The 23987-nt window shown below is 39.4% G+C and overlaps 1 protein-coding gene across 1 annotated transcript in view; it reads left to right on the top strand.

Moving 5' to 3' along the window:
- The window catches only part of PCLO (piccolo presynaptic cytomatrix protein), a 288802-nt gene extending 265281 nt beyond the window's left edge, over window positions 1-23521 (top strand). The window contains exons 24-26 of the mRNA XM_029077273.2: window positions 17530-17664; window positions 17921-18066; window positions 18863-23521. Coding sequence (XP_028933106.1) covers window positions 17530-17664; window positions 17921-18066; window positions 18863-19003 — 422 coding nt within the window. The 3' untranslated portion in view covers window positions 19004-23521. The remainder of the gene's footprint in view (window positions 1-17529; window positions 17665-17920; window positions 18067-18862) is intronic.
- The last annotated feature ends 466 nt before the right edge of the window (window positions 23522-23987 follow it).

Below are 23987 nucleotides of genomic sequence, written 5' to 3'. Positions count from 1 at the left end.
GGTGTACAGATGCATTCTGATGGCACTTAAGGTAATTATTAAAGTAGGAGTAGAACCTCAATCTAGTAGTAATCCAGAAGTGTGCAATGGCTAATAAATAATAATAATAATAATAATGGGATTTGTTAAGTGCTTATTATGTGCCAAACACTGTTCTAAGTGCTGAGGTCGATACAAGGTCATCAGGTTGTCCCACACGGGGCTCACAGTCTTAATCCCCATTTTACAGATGAGGTAACTGCGGCACAGAGAAGTTTAGTGATTTGCCCAAAGTCACACAGCTGACAAGTAGTGGAGCCAGGATTAGAATGCATGACCTCTGACTCCCAAGCCTGGGCTCTTTCCATTGAGCCACGCTGGCTAATGAAGCAGCACTTATCATTTGTATGTCTAGACACTAAGCTTTGTCTGGAGCCAAAAGAAAAGAAACAAATAATGCATTTCCCTTAAAAATCCAGAGGCTTGAATGAACCAGAAGACATGTACTTGACAGCTAAAAGGCTGTCTGAAGCAAGAGCAGTCGACTTACATGAGGTCAATAACAGTATCTGCTGAACATTCCTCTCCCCTAACCCCCACCTGATGGTAAAAGCCTTCAGAGAGCTATGAGCCAAAATGATCATTATCTAAAAATAACTAAAATGACTAGCCATTCTCTTAAATGCCACCTTTCACTCCTTCTGGATACCATGCAACTGAATTTTCCCCAGAACAAACATTTCTTTCTTGAAGAATTGATAACTTGTTGCACGTTCTATTAGAGCTCCCCCCCTCCCCTCCCGCCGCCAAGCTTTTTTTACTCTTGACAGCAAAATGGATGGTCTCTGAAAAGAACCTTTTGTACCAGGGTAGGCTTCAAACATCTGAGGGATAATATAGAGACTGTAAAGCAGATTTAATATCTTTTTGACTTTAGTAGAACACAAACAAAAAAATGTACAAGCAAAATGTGCAGTGGTAAAAACTGTTTCTGAAAATGCTCTTCCTGTCAATGGAAGACAATTTTACTACCAATTTTAAAAGATTCTCAGGCACTTCCACCAACTGCAGCAGGTCCTTATTTGTTTTCCTGGTGAGTCCATTTGGAACCTATAAAGGCTACAAATGGGGAAGACATAAACAAATGATTTAATGTCCGGAATACTGGATTGAGCAAAAATCAATGATCCACTCCAAGCCTTAATTTCCCAGCACAATTACTATTCTTTGATCTTCTTAACCACTGGGATGCCATGTCATTTGCCATGTCTACTTAAGTGTTTGTTTGAAATATTTTCTTTTAACCAATCAATTCATGTTATTTATAAAGGGTTTACTGTGTTCAGAGCAAACTGCACTAAGCCCTTGGAAAAGAGTACAACATAGAAAAATCCCTTTGACTTGCAAATTTTAAATTTTCAAGCACTTTTCTACTTACTGACGTTGGTACAAGTTAACCAGATTGGACTCATTCTCTCCAGAGTGTAAGCTCGTTGTAGGCAGGAAATGTGTCTGTTTTTTGTTGAATTGTGCTTTCCTAAGTGCTTAGTACAATGCTGTGGACATAGCAAGTGCTCAGTAAATACAACTGACTGCCTGTCCCACATGGACTTCTCAGTCCTAAGCAAGAAATAGGATTTAATCCCCATTTGAGGAAACTGAGGCACAGAGAAGGTAAATGACTTGTCGAAGGTCATGCAGCAAGCAGTTGGCAGAGCCAGGATTGGAACAAGGGTTATCTAACTCCCAGGCCTGTGCTTTTTCCACTAGGCCATGCTGCTTCCCATATTTGGAGGAAGAACCGACAGAATTAGAAAAGCAGAATGGCCTTCTGACAAGAGCATGGTTCTTGGAGTTAGAGAACCTGGGTTCTGAACCTGGCTCCACCACTTATCTGCTGTGTGATCTTGGGCAAGTCATTTAATTCTTTGTACCTCAGTAACCTCATCTGTAAAATGGGGATTACTAATGTGAGCCCCATGGGGGACATGGACTGTGTCCAACCTGAATAGCTTGTACCTACCCTCAGTGCTTAGAACAGTGCCTGGCACAAAGTAAGTGCTTAACAAATACGATTAAAAGAGGGAGGAGGAATGGGGGAGATGACAGTCTGCAATGGCTTTGAGAGTAGGAGAGAGAAGACTTTAGATGTTATCGAGGAGTGGGATTTCAGTGTTGACTAGAAATGAGTTTCAATGTGTATCTACAGTGGGGAGTGCAACAGAGGGTAGGCAGAGCTGAGAAAGAGGGTGGCAGATTCATTTGTTTCTGTACAGATTGGGATGACAGGAAGTGAAGAAAGCAGTCTTCTCAGGCAGCACACATTAGCAGATAAATTGCCTTTTAAGTTTCCCAAGGTGGCCATCATTAGGATACTGAAGATGCTGCCCATACTCTTCAAGATAGCTGATGCAAAGGAGCCATTTTTAGTTCATTACAGGAATCTTTGCTTTCCTTATTACCCTCCAACAGCTGTTCCCCACAACTTGGACTGAAAGAATCTTTAAGAAAGTTTGTTTTTATTTACACAGGAGCAGCAGGACTGAGAGGTCCAAAACTACGAATGGCCAAGCCCTGCTAGCTCTGGACCCTGGGGGTGGCAAGAAGTCCATTGATTTTGAAGATCCAGAGTTGGGAGCAGCTGACCTAAAAGACCCGAAGCTGCTAGTCCCTGCCTTGATTTGGAGTTATCAGAGGGCCTAGTTCCTGCCTGCTTTAGGAATCTTCATCTGCCTCTCCACTGCAGCTTTCCATGCCTCTTCCCTGCCCGAGGACCAGCCCACTCGATTTACAAAGTAGACGTCCCTTCCCACTATGAATCTCTCTGCCTGGGCCTGCTCTTGCTTAACAACTCAGGTGTCTTTCCCCTACCAACTTCTAGCTCTGCATTCAGACAGCCCTGGTTGGGTACCAGGTACTTGAGCCCCACTAGGGATACTGGGCCAAAGCCATATCATCAGTGATGCTTGTGCACATCTCAGACCTACCTACACCCCCATGCTTGGGGCTCACTGCTGCCTTTGCTGCATCCATATGTAAGCCGGAATGTGAGGGGAAAGACATCAGGAGTCTCCAGCCCTGTTTATCAGGTCTGGGCAGTCTGCCTGAACATAGACCTTAGCACATTAGCAGAACTGTCTGGTGACATGCCAGTTGTCCAGCCCAAGTTGGGATGAAGCATTTAATTTCTCCCATGGACTTCCTTCCCTCCTGCTTTTTTGATAAACATTTCTTTGAGTCTAGACAACAAAGCCTCCAAAACAGTAAGAGAGGATTTGCCCGTGGCATTAGAAAAAAAAGATTCTGAATGGTATAGAGAGCAAACATCTCTCAGGATCTGCTGTTTTTCCATTTAATTACAATATTTATTGAGCCTTACTATGTGTTGATCCCCATGGAAGAATCAAGGATATTATCGTCATTATTGCTGTAACTGTTAAACACATTATACGTGAAGCCCTGTTCTAAGCACTGGGAAGATACAAGTTAATCAGGTCAGACATAGTTTTTGTCCCACTCAAAAGTCAGTGCAAGAAAGGGGGAATGATTTGGAAAAGTACATAATTGTCTTATTTGTTAAGCACTTACTATATCCTAAGCACTTACTAATCACTGGAGAAGATCCAAGAGCTTAGTACAGCACTCTGCACATAATAAGCACTCAATAAGTATGATTGAATGAATGAATGAATCCAAGACGATCAGGCCGCACACGGGGCTGTCATTCTAAGTAGGAGGGAGAACTGGTATTGAATCCCCAATTTACAGATGAGGAAACCTAGGCCCAGAGAAGTGAAGTAACTTGTCAAGTGTCACACAGCAGGCAAAAGCAAAGCTGAAATTAGAATCCAAGTCCTCTGACTCTCAGGCCAGTGCTTTTTCCAATCATTCCCTCCCTTTAAAAGCAGCTGTCTCAGTTGGCACTTTCTTTTTTGACCTTGGAGGGGCAAGGGAGATGACTTGATTCTTCTCTTCAGGGTAAATTTGGCAGCTTCAAGAGACTGATAGGTAGGGAGTCAGCTGGAGTGTTCTGGAGCTCAGACAGGCCTCACAGGACATGCTAAAAATCCATCAGTAGTATTCCTGAGCACTTACTCCATGCAGAGCACTATATGAAAGGATAAATCAATTAGCAGTATTCATTGAGAGCTTACTATCTGCAGAGCACTGTATTAAGCCCTTGGAGAGTAAAATCCAACAGAATTAGTGGACATGTCTCCTGACAATAACGAGCTTACAATCCAGAGGGGAATTTTATAGTTTAATGAGAGAGACAGACAATAAAATAAATTTTACGAAGGGGTAAGGGACACAGTTTGAAGATATGAATGGAAGATCTACAGGGTTAATAAGAGGGGTAAGTACCCAAATCTTTAGGTGGAAGTAGAAGGGGAGATACACTGTTTGTTAAACAGGGAAGGCCTCCTGGAAGAGATGTGACTTTAAGAGGGCTTTGAAGATGGAAGAGCACTGGTTTGTCAGATGTGAAGGTGGAGGGAGTTCCAAGTAGAAGGAAGGAAGAACAGATGTCAGCAGCGAGAGACACAAGAATGAGGCAGAGTGAAATGGGTTGGGTTCAGAGAGAAGTGAAGCCTAATAGCTAGGATGTGCTAGGAGAGGAGAAAGAGTAAGTAGGGAGTAGAGAACTGATTGAGTGCCATGAAGCTAATGTTCAGGTGCTTCTGATTGATGCAGAGAAGGATTGATAGCCTCTGGAGGAATGGAAGGATGTGCACAGGATGATGTTAAGAAAGTGGGCAACAGAGTAAAGTGTGGACTGGAAAGGGGAGAGACTGGAGGTAGGGCGGCCTGTGAGGAGACTGATGCAGGATTTTGGAATATCACAAGTGGTGAAACTGGCCTGGTGACAGCTTGGATGGAGAGGAAGAAGCAGATTCTGGAGATGTTGTGAAGATAGAACTGAGAGACTGAATATGGGGGTGGATAAAAAGAGAAAAGAGCCAAGGAGAATGCCCAAGTTTGGGGCTTGTGAGACAGAGAGGATGGTGGTGTCGTCAACAGGGATGGGAAAGTTAGAAGGAAAATGAGAGGTTTTGATAGAGAAGGTGAGAGCACAGTATTAGACATGCTAAGCTTGTGGTGCTGGAGGAATACCCATATCGAGACAGTGCCTGATGGGTGCTTCCCCCTGCTGCCAAATTGGAACCAAATGGGAGGGGGTAAGATACCCCCTCCCTGCCCCAGATCTCAGTCAGTGAGCTGGGCTCATTCTTGGCAAAGGGTCAGGGAGTACTTTTGAAATGCCACAGCACAGAATTTAGAGGGCACGGATCTCAGTGGATTAAGTGCCCAGTAAAAACCATTGTTTAATTGACTGACTACAACCAGGATCTGCCTGAGGGTATCAATCTGCCATCAGAAGCAACGACTGAGAAACACCTCCATAAAACGTGGTGGGTAACATCATCACATTGTCCTCTGCGCATGGTGTGATGTGATTACTTCATGCGCCCCGTGCCGGTGGAAGAGGACAGAGCTTTTAATTCTTGCCTCGGGGTGGCCAAATATCAGATGCCGACAGTGTTTTCAGTTGAGGAAACTGAGGAGAGCCCAGTTCTGCTGACTCCCATGCCCATGCTCTGATAAATTGTGCAGTTATATCAAGGGGAGACATGGAGGTCAGATTAAGAAGGGAGATGACCCCAGGTGAATGACTCTGTAGGCACTGTTCTAAGCGCTGGTGGCTTATATGATGGAGCTGACCCTAGCCACCGCTGCATGTCTGGTTTCACCGGCAACTTAATTCCACTCTGAATGCAGGTAAAACTCATTTATTTGTGTTGAATCAATATAGCCAAGAAAATAAACTTTATGGAAAACATGGACAGACTTCATTTTCACCTATGAATGAGATCACACTTTTAGCTAAAACCTTGAATTTGAAAGTACTTTAACTTTTTAACTTAACAAATGATGGCATTTGTTAAGCACTTGCCAAGCACTTTTCTAAGCACTGGGGTAGACACAAGGTGATGAGATTGTCCCACGTGGGGCTCACAGTCTTAATCTCCATTTTACAGATGAGGGAACTGAGGCATGGAGAAGTTAAGTGACTCGCCCAAGGTTACACAGCAGAAAAGTGTCAGAGTCAGGATTAGAACCCACGATGTCTGACTCCCAAGCCTGAGCTTTTCCATTCAATTGTATTTATTGAGCGCTTACTGTGTGAAGAGCCAGACTAAACCAAAAGCAATCATCTCATTTCATCCCCTCCAGCAGGTATTGAATCCCCATTTTCAGATGAGGTAACTGCAGAGAAGAAGCATGGTGAAGTGGATATAGCATGAGTCTGGGAGTCAAAAGGTCCTGGATTCTAATCCTGCCTCCCCCTCTTGTCTGCTGTGAGACCTTGGGCAAGTCACTTCACTTATCTGTGCCTCAGTTACTTCATCTGTAAAATGGGGATTGAGAAGAAGGAACAGATCCAAGAGATGTTTTGCGGGAAAAAAACTGGCAGGATTTGGCAGTAAGTACACAGAGTTTTGTGTGTGTGTGTGTGTGTGTGTGTGTGTGTGTGTGCGTGTGTATTTCCATGACTATGTCTTAGTAGTCTTTCCTGTCTGTTTTTGGTTTTGCCCATCCATCTGTCTCTACATTGCAGGTAGATGTCTCTGAATAGGTTGTTCACTGAGATTAGAAAAATCTGTAATCTACTTCATTAAAATTTGAACATTATGTCAAGTCTGGTTGAGTTTAGCAACACATTGTTTGTTAAGGCAACAGTTAATAGGAAACTGGAGAACTGCAGCATGAAATTATCCATACCACACTACTGGCTCTTGAATAGTACGTAATAATTTGGTTTGAACAGTTAACAAAGAGCTGCAGTATTTTGCACAGAGCTGTTTTAGGACTAATACTGTTGACATGGAAACTGAGCCATAGCTACTAAATTGTGCAAAGATTCTGTTCATTTTATGAGAACTACATTTACGCTACTAAATTGTAATTGCACATATATTAACCAAACTAATGTAAAATTTAAGGAATGCTTTGGTTGTATTTACCTTTACTTTATTGCATTTTATTAAGTGTATTTTCAAAGGTGGATATAGAGCTATAGCTTGCCCACTCAAATACTCCATGGTTACTTTCTTGTTCCTAAATTATGACTGGTCATAGTGAAGAGAGAGTAGTAAAGTTATAGGGCCATGAAATTCACATATGGGTGGACTATCCTTAGACAGAGAATTTGTGATGAAGTTTAGCTGCTCTAAAAGCATCCTGGGTTTTAGGTTCAAAATTATGAGAAGCAGCATCGCCTAGTGGGTAGAGAATCAGAAGGGAATCAGAAGGACCTGGGTTCCAATCCCTCTTTGCCAATTGTCTGCTGTGTGATGTTGGACAAGACACTTAACTTCTCTGTGCCTCAGTTTTCTCTTTTGTAAAAGGGAGATTGAGGCAAGGACAGGAACTATGTCCAATCTAATTTCCTTGTATCTATCCTGGTGCTTAGTACAGTGCCTGGCACATAGTAAACAATTAATACCACAATTATTATTATTATTATTATTATTAGAGTTCAATACTCATGACAGGGCCCACAGAGCCCAGGTCAGAGAATTGAGACATCATCTGATGGATTGGATGCATGCAGACTATATAATCAGAAAATCCGGGCCCTAAAGTGGATTTTTGTTTGTGGTTTGAGTTTTCTAATTTCATTTCTCTACGGAGTAAAACTGAGTCTTCTACCCTTCACTTGTCTGTAAAGTGGCCTAGTGTATAAAGCACAGGACTTAAAGTTAGGAGATCTGGGTCCTAATCTCAGCTCACCCCACTTTCCAGTGTGATCCTGAGGCAAATTTCTAAATTTGTCTGTGCTTCAGTTTCCTCTTCTTTAAATTGGGGATTAAATACCTGTTCTTCCTCCCCCTTAAACTATAAACCCCAAGGGGTAAGGGTTGTGTTCAATCAGATTACCCTGTGTACCCCAGTGCTTAACACAGTGCTTGGCACAGAGTGAGTGCTTAATAAATAACACAGTCATTGATTATTCTTTTAGGCTGTTAATCCAGGTTCTATTAGTCTGGGTTTTGATTACCAATAATGGAGCAAAACCGTTGTCTGCAAAACAAAAAAAAGAAATATAACAGTATGCTATGGTATTTGTTAAGCACTTACTACGTGCCAGACACTGTACTAAGTGCTAGGGTGGATACATGAAAATCGGGTTGGACACAGTCCCTGTCCCACATGGGGTTCACAGTCTCAATTCCCAGACGAGGTAACTGAAGTGCAGAGGAAGTGAAAGTGACTGGCCCCAGCTCACACAGCAGACAAGTTGTTGAGCTAGGATTAGAACCCATTGCGTGTTTACTTGTTTTGATGTCTACCCCCTTCCAGACTCTGAGCCCATTGTGGGTAGGGATTGTCCGTCTTTGTGGCTGAATTGTACTTCCCAAGTGCTAAATACAGTGCTCTGCGCACAGTAAGTGCTCAATAAATACAAGTGAATGAAAGAATGACCTTCTGACTCCCAGGTCCATGCTCTTTCTATTATAGAATGCTGCTTCTCTAACTAAATCAATATATCCTGTCTTGTGATCACCAATCACCCAGAAATTTTAAGAGCTTATTAAGGTCATCTCTGATTACACTTTTTGCTGATGAGCTACAGTGTTGTTCCAATGGTCATCCTTCCAAAATGCACCCAACTTTTAAGATCGGTGTAAAACAATCATGTATATTAATATATTAGATGAATGGTTTTTTTTGTTTACCTCAGAACCCTCTGCGAAGAAACCCTTCATTTGGTATTTATTGAGAGCTTCCTATGTGCAGAGCATAGTACCAAGCACTTGGGAGAGTTCCCTCAAACAGAGTTGGTAGACACATTCTTTGCCCACAAGGAGCTTTCAGTCCAGAGGGGGAGACAGACTTTAAGATAAATAAGATATATGTACATTAATGCTGTGGGGCTGAGGGTGGGGTGAGTAAAGGGTACAAATTCAAGTGCAAGGGTGATGCAGAAGGGAGTGGGAGAAGAAGAAATGAGGGCTTAGTTGGGGAAACCCTCTTGGAGGAGATGTGCTTTTATTAAGGCTTTGAAAGAGCTCGGGGCTGGGAGTCAGATAACCTGGGTTCTAATCCTATATCTGCCACTTGCCCACTGTGTGACCTTGTGCAAATCACTTAACTTCTCTGTGCCTGTCTCCTGGGGATGGGTTTGTTTGGGAATCAGTATGGTGAGAGAGACAGAGAGAGACACACCGGGGACAGAAAGACTGAGTTTTATAGAAGATTTATTCCCTGAGGCAAATTGAATTATTTGATGATTTTGGACGTAGTGAATTGAACCTCCCTTTTGGGAGGGATATGATTATTTAATGATATTAGAGCTTCCCCATCAGGAGAAAGAGCTGCCCTTTTCCTCTGCTCTGCCCCCTCCCTGCCTCAAAGCACTTGTATATAAATGTACATATCTATCAATATAATTCTATTTATTTTTATGAATGTGTATATATCAATAATTCTATTTATTTATAAGAACACTTCTGATGCCTGTGAACTTGTTTTGATGTCTGTCTCCCCCCTTCCAGATTGTGAGCCTGTTGTGGACAGGGATTGTCCCTCTTTGTGGCTGAATTGTACTCTCCCAAGTGCTTAGTACAGTGCTCTGCAAACAGTAAGTGCTCAATAAACATGACCGAATGAATGAATATATATGCATATGCATATTATGTATATATAATACACCCAAAACACATGTGGCAAGACACCCAAGTCTGACCAGGAAGGAATGCACTTATGCTTCATTCGCACATGATGAGGCATCCACCTCCCACCCACGTGCACTTCCCACTTGGGAAGAATCCATTTCTGCATTCCACAGCCATGGCAAAGGGCCTAGCTTTCAGCCCCACGAATGTTCAGCGGGCTGGGCCACTCACCCATCGATCCATCCATCCATCCCAGGCTCCTCAGTTGGTGCAGGCCGTGCGGGCATCCCATGCTCCGGCCAGACATGGCTCACACCCGGCTGCTGTAGGGCCTGATCCAAAGTCCAGAAGCTCAAAGGCCACAGGGATATATCACCTGTGCTCCTAGACCTTTCCAGCTTCCAACCTCAGTTTATCCAATCTCCGCCCTCTTCCCTCCCCCATACCTAATTAGTTTAGCACAGGTGGCTAAAGGCACCTTCTGTATTCCGGCTTGGGCTGTCAATCTAGCAGTTTGGCCTGCGGGGGCGGTAACCCCCCTGTATTTTGGAGTTCCACCGTGGCTTGGCCAGTCACAAAGTAGCATTTGACCTTGAGATGGTAGGTACTCCGGGTTCACTTTGGGACAGTGACTCAGTTTCCTCACCCAAAAAATGGATTTTCAATACCCATCCACTTAAAATGTGAGCCCAAAACTCTGTTCATTCCATCAGATTTACTGAGTGCTTACTCTGTGCAGAGCACTGTACTAAGCGCTTAGAAAATACAATTCAGCAATACAGAGAGACAACCTCTGCCCATACCGGGCTTGATTCATTCATTCATTCAGTCATATTTATTGAGTGCTTACTGTATGCAGAACACTGGACTGAGCGCTTGGAATGTAAAATTCAGCAATAGAGAGACAAGCCCTGCCCACAGTGGGCTTGATTCATTAATTCATTCAATCGTATTTATTGAGCACTTACTGTGTGAAGAGCACTGGACTAAGCGCTTGGAATGTCCAATTCAGCAACAAAGACAATACCTGCCCAGCAACAGGCTCACAGTCTGAATGGGGGAGACAGACAACAAAACAAAACAAATAGGTGTCAATACCATGAAGATAAATAGAATCTGAGACATATACACATCATTAATAAAGTAGAGTAATAAATAATATATACAAATATGCACAAGTGCTATGGGGAGGGGAAGGGGGAAAAGCAGAGGGAGGGAGGAGGGGAAATGAGGAGAGGCAGAGGGAAAGGGAGGGCTCAGTCTGGGAAGGCCTCCTCGTGAATCACACTATTTCACAGATTTGGAATATGAAATTCATTGAGGCTGGGTATCATAAAATGAGGTCCCAGTGCTGAATTCCTTTACTGGTATCAACCAGAATCAAAGAACAGAATTTTTACATGCCTTGGTATACCTCCATCATATATTTCCATAAAAGTTGCTGTCGATTAATGCAATTTAGATCCTAGAACGATAGTACAGCAATAAAACGTTTCCACTCACTAAGGCAAGTTCTCTCTAGGGATCTAGGTGAATTGGCAACGATAATTTGTCTTTAACTTTCATAATAGAACAGCTATTTTTTCTTTAGACTGAAAGGTCTGATAGCGCTTGTGTTAGGCAAGTGAAGTTCATCTCCTTGGCATCTTGCTCCCTCTAGTGAAAAATGTGTGGAATTATTCAGAGATTGCTTCTCAAACCATTATTGGAGCTGTTTGCAAAACCCTTTACTATTATCATCATTAGTATCATTACTACTACTAATAATAAGAGCCTAATTTGGTTTATGGTGAACTCATCTTTTTTGGTTGCAAATCTGGTATTGGGAATATCAGCATTCTCAGAGTACAAAATACAAAGGCAAAAATCAATGCACGATGACCGAACGACTTTACAAGCACAGGGATGCTGATATGTTGGATGAAGACAGTGGGCAGAAGAGGCTGGTAAAACGGATAAACGTTTTGCTTCGGAGATTGCCCTACGTAATGAGGCTGTCCAGGCTGGAGATGTGAGGAGTCCCCCTCAGAATGATCACACTGCTGTCTTTTCTGAGCAGGTTCTATGTCTACATAGTACAAGATGAAGTAGGCATGGAGGTTGCTTTTAATCCACTTTACACAGCTAATCAAAATCCCTGGCTCAAAGTTAATTTGCAGGCTTGGATTATCTGACTTGGGCAATTATGAATTAAATTCATCAGATTGTCAGATGACCTATCCAGTCAATCAATCTGTCGTTATGTATTGAGCACTTACTGTGTGCTGAGCACTGTAGAATTCATGGACATGAGCCCTTCCCATAAAAAGCTTACATTTTACTGGGGGAGACGGGCATTAAAATAAATTAAAGCTAGGGGAAATGGCAGAATATAAAGATATGCACATACGTGTTGTGGAGCTGAAATGAGGTAAGTAGTATTTTAGCAGCTTAAAAGGGATATACCCAAGTGCCTAGGCAATGCACAGGTGAAGATAGGGTGGGGAAATGAGGGGTTAGTCTGAAAGGTGACACGGAAGAGAAATGTGTCTACTTATTGTTATACCGTTTTCCTCCAAGTGCTTAATACTCTGCTCTGCACATACAGCTTACTTAATACTTTACATTAATACTTAATGCTCTGCACATACAGCTCAATTAATACATTGACTAGTAGGACTTTGAAGATGGGGAGGACAGTGGTCTGTCGGTTATGAAGGAGGAGGCCAGAGAGAAGATGCGGACAGTGGATTAGCCGTGAGACAGGCGAGTTGGAAGTACTGTGAGTAGGGGGAGGAGTGAAGTGTGTGGACTGGATTATACTGTGAGATTAGTGAGGTAAAGTAGGATGGGGGGAGCATATTGAGTGCCTTGAAGTTAATAGTAAGGAGTTTCTGTTTGGTGTGGGGATGGATGGGAAACCATTGGAGGTATTTGAGGAGTGGGGTGATATGGACTGAACATTCTGTTTAGAAGAATGATCCAGGCAGCAGAGTGAAGTTTTGATTGGGGAGGGAAGAGACAGGAAGCAGGGAGGTCAGCGAGGAGGCTGATTCAGTAGTCAAGGTGGGATAAGTGCTTGGATCACTGTGGTAGGAGTTTGGATGGAGAAGAATGGATTTTAGTGATGCTGTAAAGGTTGAACCTACAGGATTTGGTGACAGGCTGAATATACGTGCCTGGTACATAATAAGTGCTTCAGAGGCATTGTTATAAACACAAACATACACACACAAACAACAACAATGAAAAAATTTACTTTCTAGTTAATCAAAGAAGACCTTTGTTCCAGGCTTATATTATCAACAGCAAAGTTGATGAATGGAAAACAAAAACATACACACTAAATATAAAATATCAACAGTATATAAATATTAATATCAAATATCATACAGGTGATAATGATCTTTCTCTTCTAGTTTGCCCTATCAATCCCCTAGACTCAAAGCTCACTGTGGTTAGGGAACATTTCTACCAATTCTGTTATATTGTACTTTCCCAAGCACTAAGTAGAGTGTTCTGCACACAGTAAGCACTCAGTACAATGATTGATCAGTGGCTATGGAGAGCATGTTTTTTCCCCCAGGTAGTAGATATTCCCAGAGTAAGACTTTGGCAAAAACATACAAACAAAAAAACCCTCCCATGGTTATTTTCAATCATCACACCAAGACTGCTAAAAATTGTTTGCTCAAAAGAAGTAAATACTCAAAGATAATAAGACAAACTAACCAGAAAGTCTATTTTCTGCCTCAAATGATGTTCCTTCTGCTTTTAGTTAAAAAAAAACCCAAAATAAACAAAAAAAACCTTCTTTATATAAAAGATTGCAAAAACAGCTTGCAGGCTTGTCCTATTTTCACAGATCCCTTAAATTTACATTATACCAGATTTCTTGGCTTTGCATAAAATATCATTTTTAATCTTACTTCATAAAAGGTTTTAATGGCATCCTCACCCTTTGCAAAACAGTTAAAATTTAATAAAATTTTAACTGACTGGAATCCTCCTGAGATTTTAAAAGAATTACAGGTTATATTTTTTTGGTTCTGAAAATAGAAATTTAGTATTTTCACAGATGAGACAAAATATTTAAAAGTGACTTAAAAGTGATAATAATTTTTTTTTAATAGGATCACAGGGTCAGGAGAGACCTTACAAAATTTTTTAGCTCATTCTCCAGACTAATGGTATCCATTGTTTCTTGGAAAGTCTAGAGGGAAAGAGATTATTAACACTTAGTAACTTAATACAGAAAGGTTCTTTATAACTAATCCAAGTCCTCCTTCTGTATTACAAAATCACTGGTCTTTTCTTCCTTTCATGGTATTCGCTAAGCACTTAGTATGTGTCAAACACTGTTCTAAGATCTAGGGTAGATACAAGACAAATTGGACAAAGTCCCTGTCCCACATGGGGCTCACAGTAAATTGGTGGGAGGAGGATTTAGTGCCAATTTTACCAATAAAGTAACTGAGACACAGAGAAGTTAAGTGACTTGCCCAAGGACACACAGCAGACAAGTGGCAGAGGTGGGATTAGAACCCCGTGTCTCTGACTCCCACACCCATGGTCTTGCCACATGGCCACACTGCTCCCCTTGCTCTGGTCTTATTGATAAATGAATATAGAGTTAGTCTGAGGCACTGGGTCCTAGACCTCTGGTTGGCTGAATCAGCAGGTAGACACACATAACTCACACCACTGTGTTACAAGGAAGAGGATGCTGGTCCTACAAAATGGCTGCCTCACTCACATTCGGGATTGTCTCTGTTGCAGAATTGTACTTTCCAAGTGCTTAGTACAGTGCTATGCACACAGTAAGCACTCAATAAATATGATTGAATGAATGAATTCTTGCATACTGCCTCATGGTAGTGCATGCCTGGGTAAGATCCTTTCTGTTTACGGCTTCTCCTTGAGGGTCAGTGAGATGGTGGATGTGTGGCAGGGGCAGATCCGGATTTGAAGGATTCGAGCCAGTCGAATTCCCCACCCCAAAGAGAACAATCAGTCAATCAATCAATCAATCAATCAATCATATTTATTGAACATTTACCTTGTGCAAAGCACTGCTAAGGGCTTGGGACAGTACAATAAAACAATATAGCAGAGTTGGTAGACATCCCTTGTTGTGGGGGAAGGAGGGAGGTGGCACATGGCTGAAACATAAAGTACACTCATCCAAAACTTCCATCAAACAGTTAGCAATGCATATTCATATATTCATTCATTCAATAGTATTTATTGAGTGCTTGCTATGTGCAGAGCACTGTACTAAGCTGTTGGAATGTACAATTCAGCAACAGATATAGACAATCCCTGCCCAGTGACGGGCTCACAGTCTAAACGGGGGAGACCAACAGCAGGCAAACGACAGGGCTGGATTCTAATCCTGATTAGAACCTGGGATTAGAACCAGGGGTCCTGACTCCCAGTCCTGACGTCTTTCCAATAGGTCACCTTGTGCACCCTGTAGCATGAAGAAGCAGCTTGTCCTAGTGAAAAGAGCATGGGCCTGGGCGTCATTGGATTTGGGCTCTAATCTGGGCTCCACTACTTATATACTGTATGACCTTAGGCAAGTCACTTAACTTCTCTGTACCTTAGTTACCTCATCTGTAAATTGGGATTTAAAACTGGGAATCCTATGTGGGACATGCACTTTTTCTAGCCTAATTATCTTATCTTATCTTATCTTATCTTATCTTATCTTATCTTATCTTATCTTATCTTATCTCATCCTTCTATCTACCCCAACGCACAGTATAATATCTAGTACATAGTAATTGCTCGATAGATACGACTGACTGACTGATGGTGGCAGCCATAATCATCACTACAGCAACAGCCACCAAAGCTTTCCCAAGGTTTCATGGAGGAAGTGGGGTGCTGCACCAAAAATGCCTACTGATCTAATGAAAAGAGCTTAGTGCTGGGAGTCAGGGAGGCTGGCCTGCTATGTGACCTTAGCCAGTCACTTAGCCTATCTGTGCATCAGTTTCTCTTTTTTATGGTATTTTTAAGCACTGATTATGTGCTAGGCACTGTGCTAAGCACTGGGGTAGATACAAAGTATCCAGGTTGGAGACAGTCCATGTCCCACAAGTCGACTAGGCCATGGTGCTTCTCTATACAAAAGGGATAAGAATATCCATCTTTCCGGACTCCACAGTGCTGTGGTGATAAAATGAGATCACTAATATGAAGACACTTTTAAAAAATGAATTACTATGACAGTCAAGATGCTGTTATGAATTCCCTAAATTCCTTATGTAGTCAATTTAAATACCTTACCTTAGTGCAAACTCAGAAATTCAAAATCACATGAAGCATATGCTCTTATTTTGGCAGGAACAGCCTAGTTAATTCCTGTGGTTTGGGAAAATTTTAAAAGTGGATGGATAAATATTAATTATATCCCTTTAATTCCAAAATATTATAATTTTTGAGCTTCATGACTTCAAAAATCACTCTTTATTTTTCTTTTTAATCGACTTTAAACCTTTTCCTAACCTGAATTGAACTCTTGCAATCCAGCTTTTGGTTCGGAAGGTTTATTTTTTAATAGATGTTTTTCAAACTTCAGAAAATATAGAACAAATAAAATGGGTTTTGAGATGAAATGGGACTTAGCTAAAAGGAACTAAATCTTGGCAATAACCTGAGGCATAAGATACAGCTAAGGAAACTAGACAGGCCATTTTCAACCTCTATTAAAACAACTTGTTAAAACAACTGAAAAAACAACTTGTTAAAACAACTGAAAATAAAATCATAAAGTACATATGCCCCAACCCTCTTTATGCTGTAGATTGCTTTTTCAACAGAACATATTTTCATGGTATCAGCCACCACTGAAGATATGGGTCATATGTGAAGAGATGAAGTTGTTGCCAGTTTTGGAGCTTTCACTCTCATGTTCTCTGCCCATAATAAGCTTACAGTCTAGAGGGGAAAGCAGAAATTAATATGAATGAATAAATTATTTACAATCTATAATTTAAAGATATTTACATAAATGCGGTGGCAGACAGCAAGTGTTTAACAAATGTCACTTTCATCATTTATTTATTTTAAAATGTAGAAGTTTATTCCCATCACTGAGGCTTGATTACATTTGCAGCTGGAAAAAAAAAGTGAAAAATTTAGCAACCTGATAGCAGCAACCACAGACATTATTATCTCCATTCCTGTGATTCTCAAATGAGTACAGTATTGGTGGGAAATAGACATATTAGTGACTTTATCCTAAATAGATACTCCTTTTATTTTACATGCGTCTCTCTGGTCATTATTAAATCTATTTTCAAAACTTTTAAAGCAAGCTTCCTTGGTGGCTTTGAAAGCCACCACATCCTTGTCTCCGACTTTCTGAGAAAGGCTTTCAAATGGGATAGTTGTAGTGAGACAATCTGAGGAATAAACTTACCTAAGGGAACTGGGCAGACCGATTTCCATTTTTATTAGTGGAAAGAAGTTGAAATAGATTATTTTGAAAGGTGGGACAAATTACATCCAATTCTCTCATCCCCTTCATATCAGACTTCAATTATAACCTTTGTGGTCATTGTCAGGGCAAATATGTGGGGAGAGGAGAAATAGGGAGAGAATGTGTTTTGTAACAATCATTGTGTCATTACCACTCATAAGCTCCAAGAAGGCAGGCATTATTAAATCTATTTTCATAACTCTTGATTCTGTTGTACTCTCCCAAATACTTAAGCACAGGGCTCCGTGACTGGTAGACAATCAATACATACCACTGATTGATTGACCTATCGCTTAATGAAATCTTTTCACATTCTAGCCTCTTATTTGGGCTTCTTAATGGGAGGATCTCGTCTTTTCTCTAACTGAAGTGGATTGTTTCTATTTGTTTATCTAGGCAAAACCCAGGTAATGGGAGAAATTAAGATTGCTTTGAAGAAGGAAATGAAGACAGATGGAGAACAATTAATAGTTGAGATACTCCAATGCAGAAATATCACCTACAAATTTAAATCTCCTGATCATTTACCAGGTATCTACCTTATAATATTGAACTATCTGCTCCATCAAAGAGAACATTGAGGTTGACATTAAAGTACATTTTCTTGAAACTAGAAAAATGTCATGCTAAGCCTTTCAGTTTTCTGTGGATTTTAGGCAATATATCCAGAACTAAATGTTGCAGTGATATTTTCAGTAGAAAATAGGACATTTTTAGTGATCAAACATGACTGTGATGAGTGTTACTAAGCAACATTTATGATACTGAACTGCATTTTTGTTGACAGACTTGTATGTGAAACTTTATGTGATCAACATCTCATCCCAGAAAAGAGTGATTAAAAAGAAGACGCGGGTGTGTCGCCATGACCGAGAGCCTTCCTTCAATGAAACATTTAGGTTTAGTTTGAGTCCCGCCGGTCATTCTCTTCAGGTAACTCTGTGCTTATGACCTAGTGACCTTGTCATTGTGGACACACAGAAAGTACTGGGGGAATGCTATCTCCCTGCATGAGTCAAGATTCCAAAAAGTGGGCCCCAAATTATAGCAGAAGTATAATGATTCAGCAAATGAACTCCAGAGACAAAAGTGGATATTGGCAATTCTGGATTTGCCTTAAAACCAGCAAAGAACCCAAGATCTTCTAAGATTGCACTTATAAAAAAGAACAGTTAAAACACCATATTGAAAGAGCTTTTATTTCTTTGGGTTAAATCACAGATTGTCAATCAATCCATAGTATTTACTATATACTACTCGCAGAGCACTATTCTAAGAACTCAGGAGAATGCTGTAGAAGACATAAACCTCTGCCCAGTGGTGTTTACAATCAAAATTAGCTTACATTTATTCAGTAAAAGAAGACTATCAGCCTGCATGAGTACCAAGGATAGTTCAGACAGTCAAAACTTTGGACTCAGAACAGTAGTTTTGTCAAGTCATCAATAATTTAGATAACTTTGCTTTCTAATACAGCTCTTTCATAATAACAGCAATATGTAAGTTAAAGTCAAAAATGAATTCAATTTATAGTTTGGCCGGGTATCCCACTTAGGAAAAATCTTATCTCAAGGACTAGGAGTTTGAAACCCTTTTGACAACCACTAAAGTAATCTTTTTAGAACCTTTTAAGAGTTTTTTTTTCCTACTCACTTATTTCTTGATAAGGTAGTGCCTTGTTTAAGAAGATGAAATTTGAATTAACACAATCTTGACTTTCTCTTTCTAGATTTTGCTTGTCTCCAATGGAGGAAAGTTTATGAAAAAGACTCTGATTGGTGAAGCTTATATCTGGCTCGATAAAATAGATTTGAGGAAAAGAATTGTGAACTGGCACAAACTCTTGGCCAGTCCTACTCAAACACATTGAAGGCATGTGCCTGTTTAGGCAAGGAAACTTACCAAGTCTGCTATAAATAGCACCCTATCAAAACTTTAGTTTGGTACTGTTGTGTTTAACTAGAAAATAAAATAGGAAAAGGGTACAATGGGGCAACACAGAATACTTTCACAGCCTTATCAACTTGCTGCTGCTGAAAAATGCTCAAAGACCAGGCCTCAAACATAAAGTTTGGGTGTTTTTGAGATAAAGGTGTTCTATGAAGTTGGATTTTTTATGGACCACTAAGAAAATAACTGTGAAGGTAATAGTGAATACTTAAGGTAGGAGTAATTGTACAAGTTTGGCTGCTACTTTCAGGAAAGGTTCAGAGAAAAATGGGATTTTCAGTGATACACAAAGAAGATATTTATGCAAAAGCACTTGAGTAAAAGCGAAGACTGACTTTCCAAATATTTCTAAAGTGTAAAAAAATGTTCTTCTATACCTTAAACTCTCCAATCATTTACTGGTGAGATGATACTGCAGGATTCACATTACAGAAACCCTGCTGAAGTGGAAGCACAAAAGAAAAAGAAGAAAAGGAAAGTTGTTTTAGAGATTGGGCTCCCAGGGATTCCATTTTGTTTCCACATGTAACAGTGAGGCTAAAAAGCGTGGTACTTCAATATGAAAAAATGAAAGCACATTAATGAAATTCTTCCCAGTGTAGGTCGAAATAGTTTGTTCTGCAGCTAGGTCAGGGTAGAAATTCAATAGAATGAGATAAAAATAAATGGCATTTATCTTTCAAAGAAAGCTACAGATTTTCAGACTAGGATTGCCTCAAAAGCTTTAGGATTTACACTACATCATAAAATATTTTTTTAATGTCTTCATCCAACCATATAGGAAAGTGACCTATAGGTACTAGAAACCCTACATTTAATGTGGTGTATTCTAGGAAGATTGACAGTATCTTTGTGGAATCCCAGACCAATAACACTTGACACTACTTCCTCTAAAACAACAACAAAAAAAATTATCTTGCCTATGTAATTTATATTCGTGAATGTATTTCAAGAGTTATCAAAATTCCCCTTCTGGTAAATGATTGTGGATTTTCTCTTCAAAAGAATTAGACTGTATCTGTGTTTTTAAAATAGAATTGTTTCCAGGCTATAGACACTGTATTTGGTGGGAAATCTTTTCTAGTAAAGTCTAGCCAATCTCTAACCTTTTTCATTAATGGATGAAAAATAAATCACTCTGATCATGTTTAAACTCAATCAAAATAAAAATGGGAATCAATTTAATTTTATACTTTGAAGATGCAAAATATCATTCATGTAAAGGTGCTTGGGTTGATTATTACTCTTGCTACAGGATCATTAATTTTTAATATTTACAAAGTACAGATAGATCAAGGACTGAGACGCTCTGAAAGAGCCACTTAATTCATCCTACAGAAAATTGTTAAAGTAATCTTTCCTCCTAGTTTCACTCAACAGATCATAACCTATGTCCCATAACCAGGCTGATATATATGAGGTAAAATGAATTCACATCTCTTTCTAACAAAGGTAATTATTATCACATAAGAAGACAAAGCTAAGATTGTTTCAAGTGAGTTTTTTTCCATTCCTTTTTTTGGTTTCTTTTACCCATTTGAAGAGTGGGAAATGGAAAATATGATCAAATTGTAAGGGGATCCACAGTTAAAGCAATCCAGACTTCATTCACAATATTTAGCTTTTTACCTCACTCATAATTTGTCCCCTCCAACTAATGAATTTAAGGGCTAAGCACACAATTCATCACAACCGTGGAACCTGAAAGATAACAGGTCCATTTGAGTGGGGTATGAGTCACAGGGAATACTGAAACTTTGAATTCGTGTGTTTTTCATCGAAACCGAAGTACCCTATAAATTTAGCCATTGGAAACCAAAGGTCCTAAGCAAATATATAGCACCCAAGATCAATTGCCTAGACATATTATTTATAAAGAACACATCATATTATTTATTGAAATAAAATAACATTTACTCCCACCTTCTTCCCCTAATGAAACTCTTAGTATCCACTGGTTGTTGTTTTTTCCATATTGCCCTAGGGGAAAAAAAAAAAGTAACTTCCAAAGCCATTTGTAAAATAGGACTTAGTGAAAAATCACCTGAAATTTTGATATTGTTAAGAATTTATTTCTAAAAAGCAAGGCATGCTGGCTGTTTCCATGGAAATCTTCAGCAGATACTAACTCTTCCCAGATCATTTATGAGGAAACTTGTGTCATCCTTATTTGCAAAAGTCCATTTGTCAACCTTCCTTCTGATATGAAATACCTCTGCTACTTTCCCTTAGAGCACTCAGTCTTAGGACAAAGTTGAAGCTATTCGTCATTATACTCTGGCCCCATTTTTTTTTTTAAATTAATTCCCAGGAGTGATTAAACTTCTCACTTGAGGTGCAGTCTCCTGAATGAGATCAGATGATCACCAGAGAATTGCCCTCCCACCTACTCTGCCCAACAGTTAAAAAAATATATAACTGTGGCTGAGACATCAACACTATGGAGCTAAACAGTGCATAGCTTTAGTACATGGCCTCTTGTATGTCGACATCAATTCAGAGGTATTAAAATGGTCTGCCAAGTCTATGTTTGACCAAACGTGTAGGGTGTACTGAAATTTTTCTATGCAACATGGATTCACATTTGAGTGCATTTCTTTTAAATGATGCTAACAGCCCTTTTTAAACAACACAATTTCACTTTCAATCAAAAATAAGATTCAGCATTTTTACATATATTTTTCAGAATATGTCTGTCTATGCTTTTTGGCATCTGTTCTTTATCTTGGGGCCTGATTACAGGGAAATGTCAACAGAACTTGTGATTTCTGAATTATTTTATATTAGATTAATACATTCCATCACTTCTTTCTGAATGTGTATGTTATACATGTGCAATAGCAAAGGAATTTTTCTTTTTTCCCCACAAGCCCATTGAGTTAACAGAGATTGAAGTTGCCCCTTGGTTCAAGGCCTTGTGCAGTGGAAATAAGCTGAAATAAGTAGCAGTAAAAGCACAGTGTGAGTGTTTACACATGACTGGGATATATAACATAGTTAATCTTACTCATGTAGACAGCAGCAAGAAGTTGTTTTATCCTGGTTCTGCAATAGAGTCAGGAGTTTCTATGGTGAATGTGAACTAGTTATTTACAATTACAGTTTAAAGGGATAGTATCCAAGGCAGAATGAAGGGATGAAATCTGCTTCTTTAATATTACCCACATTTTTTTACATTAAATTAATCTCATTAAATAAAGCCATTCACAATATCAACTGTTAATTTTGTGAATTTACATATATTTAAAAAATGTCATCTTGTGGGGAGTACTGTAGCTGGTAACCAGCTGATATTGATACTTATACAGGGATGTTGATGGTGTGATAATGAAATAAATAAGCACCTATTATTAAAAAGCTATTGTGCCCAATTTAATAGAAATTATTTGACCGTTGTTTAGTATCATGAAGATATCATAAAGATGTTTATAGTATTTTTTTACTTTATTTAAATCATAATTGACAATATTTTTAAGTACTTATTTTCATTGCTATAGTGTCTAATATCCCAAATTCTGCCAACTATATCTATCTATATCTGTATATACATATGTGTATAGCAGAATGAATTGCATCTGTGTTAAACATAAAACTGAAATGGAAATGTGAGAAAGCTCAATGAAAGTATCCAGCTAATAAGGCTGTTTATTTCAAACGACTAGATGTCTTTAATGGCTGATTTGAACAAATGCATAAAATGGATACTCTCTCTTTAAATTATAAGATGCATTTTGATGTTTTATGTATGTTCTGTTTCATTCTTTAAAATAAACGAGTTACTGGGGATTCAAAAGAAGATCAATTTAAAAAAATCCTTAACTAATAGTAGTGATTTGAGAAAGCAGTTTCTTAATTTGTTACCCTGTAAATAAGTATACATTTTATAAGACAGACAAGTTTGAATTATTAATTCCATCTAACATTCCGCATGTGAATGTGAATATCATTTTTGACTGTATCTGTATATCTGTTCAGTGCCGTGCTCAGGTGTTCTACAATGACCAAGTCATGAGTGTGCTGTCATCCTATCTAAAAAGTGTACAGCATACATGATGTTCAAAAAGATTTCCCTTACCCATACAAAAAAATTAATGAAAAAAAAAGTAGTCCTTGGAGAAAATGTCATGTTTCCAAATTGAATGTCGCATGCAGTGATGGTAGTTTGTTAATATCTTTTTTGTATTATGATTTTTATTTTGCCTCCAAATTATCTCTGGAAGACAAATTTAAGAATTTGTTCTAAAAATTGTATAAATTGAAATGAAAATACATGAGAATTGTAAAAAGAAAATGCTTGTAAATCTGTCTCAGTTTTCATTCTATGTAAAAATCCGTCATGGTTTTGTGATTGTATACAAGATGTATCTTGAAACTTATGCAAATTGTGCTGTAAAAAGGCTGTTTACCCCAGTCTAACTAATAAATATTGAAAATCCAACCTCGTTCTTTTGTTCAGTGAATGACTCAACTTTACTTGAAACATAGCATAGCATTTAATCCCATCCAGAAGAATTAATCCAGTATCCCTTTCCTAGGTACTAACGACCCTGTTTGCAAGCTCACCATTTTTTTCCCCTCACAGTTTGCATAAACACCTCCACTCTCCGTTTGTAAACTAATGGCAATTCCCTAATCCCTTTCCCGTAGACCTTTTCCCTAAAGACAGGCCAGTCTGGAGGCTGTTTTTATCTCCCACAGATCAGCAGCCATCCAAGAGGTCTCTTTGCACACACCTGGAAACAACTTACTGAGACCCATAAATATGAGTGTGTTTGGCCCATGTGGCCCATGAGGTAACTTAATTCTCGGAGGAAAATGGTCACATGGTTAAGGTTACTCATTCACATAGTGGAGCATATAATAATAATAATGATAATTATAATAATGATAATATTTGTTAAGTG

Source organism: Ornithorhynchus anatinus, chromosome 13, assembly GCF_004115215.2.
Source record: "Ornithorhynchus anatinus isolate Pmale09 chromosome 13, mOrnAna1.pri.v4, whole genome shotgun sequence".
Lineage (NCBI taxonomy): Eukaryota > Metazoa > Chordata > Mammalia > Monotremata > Ornithorhynchidae > Ornithorhynchus > Ornithorhynchus anatinus.
Note: the sequence above shows the minus strand (reverse complement) of the source record. Positions and strands in the feature narration are given on the sequence as shown.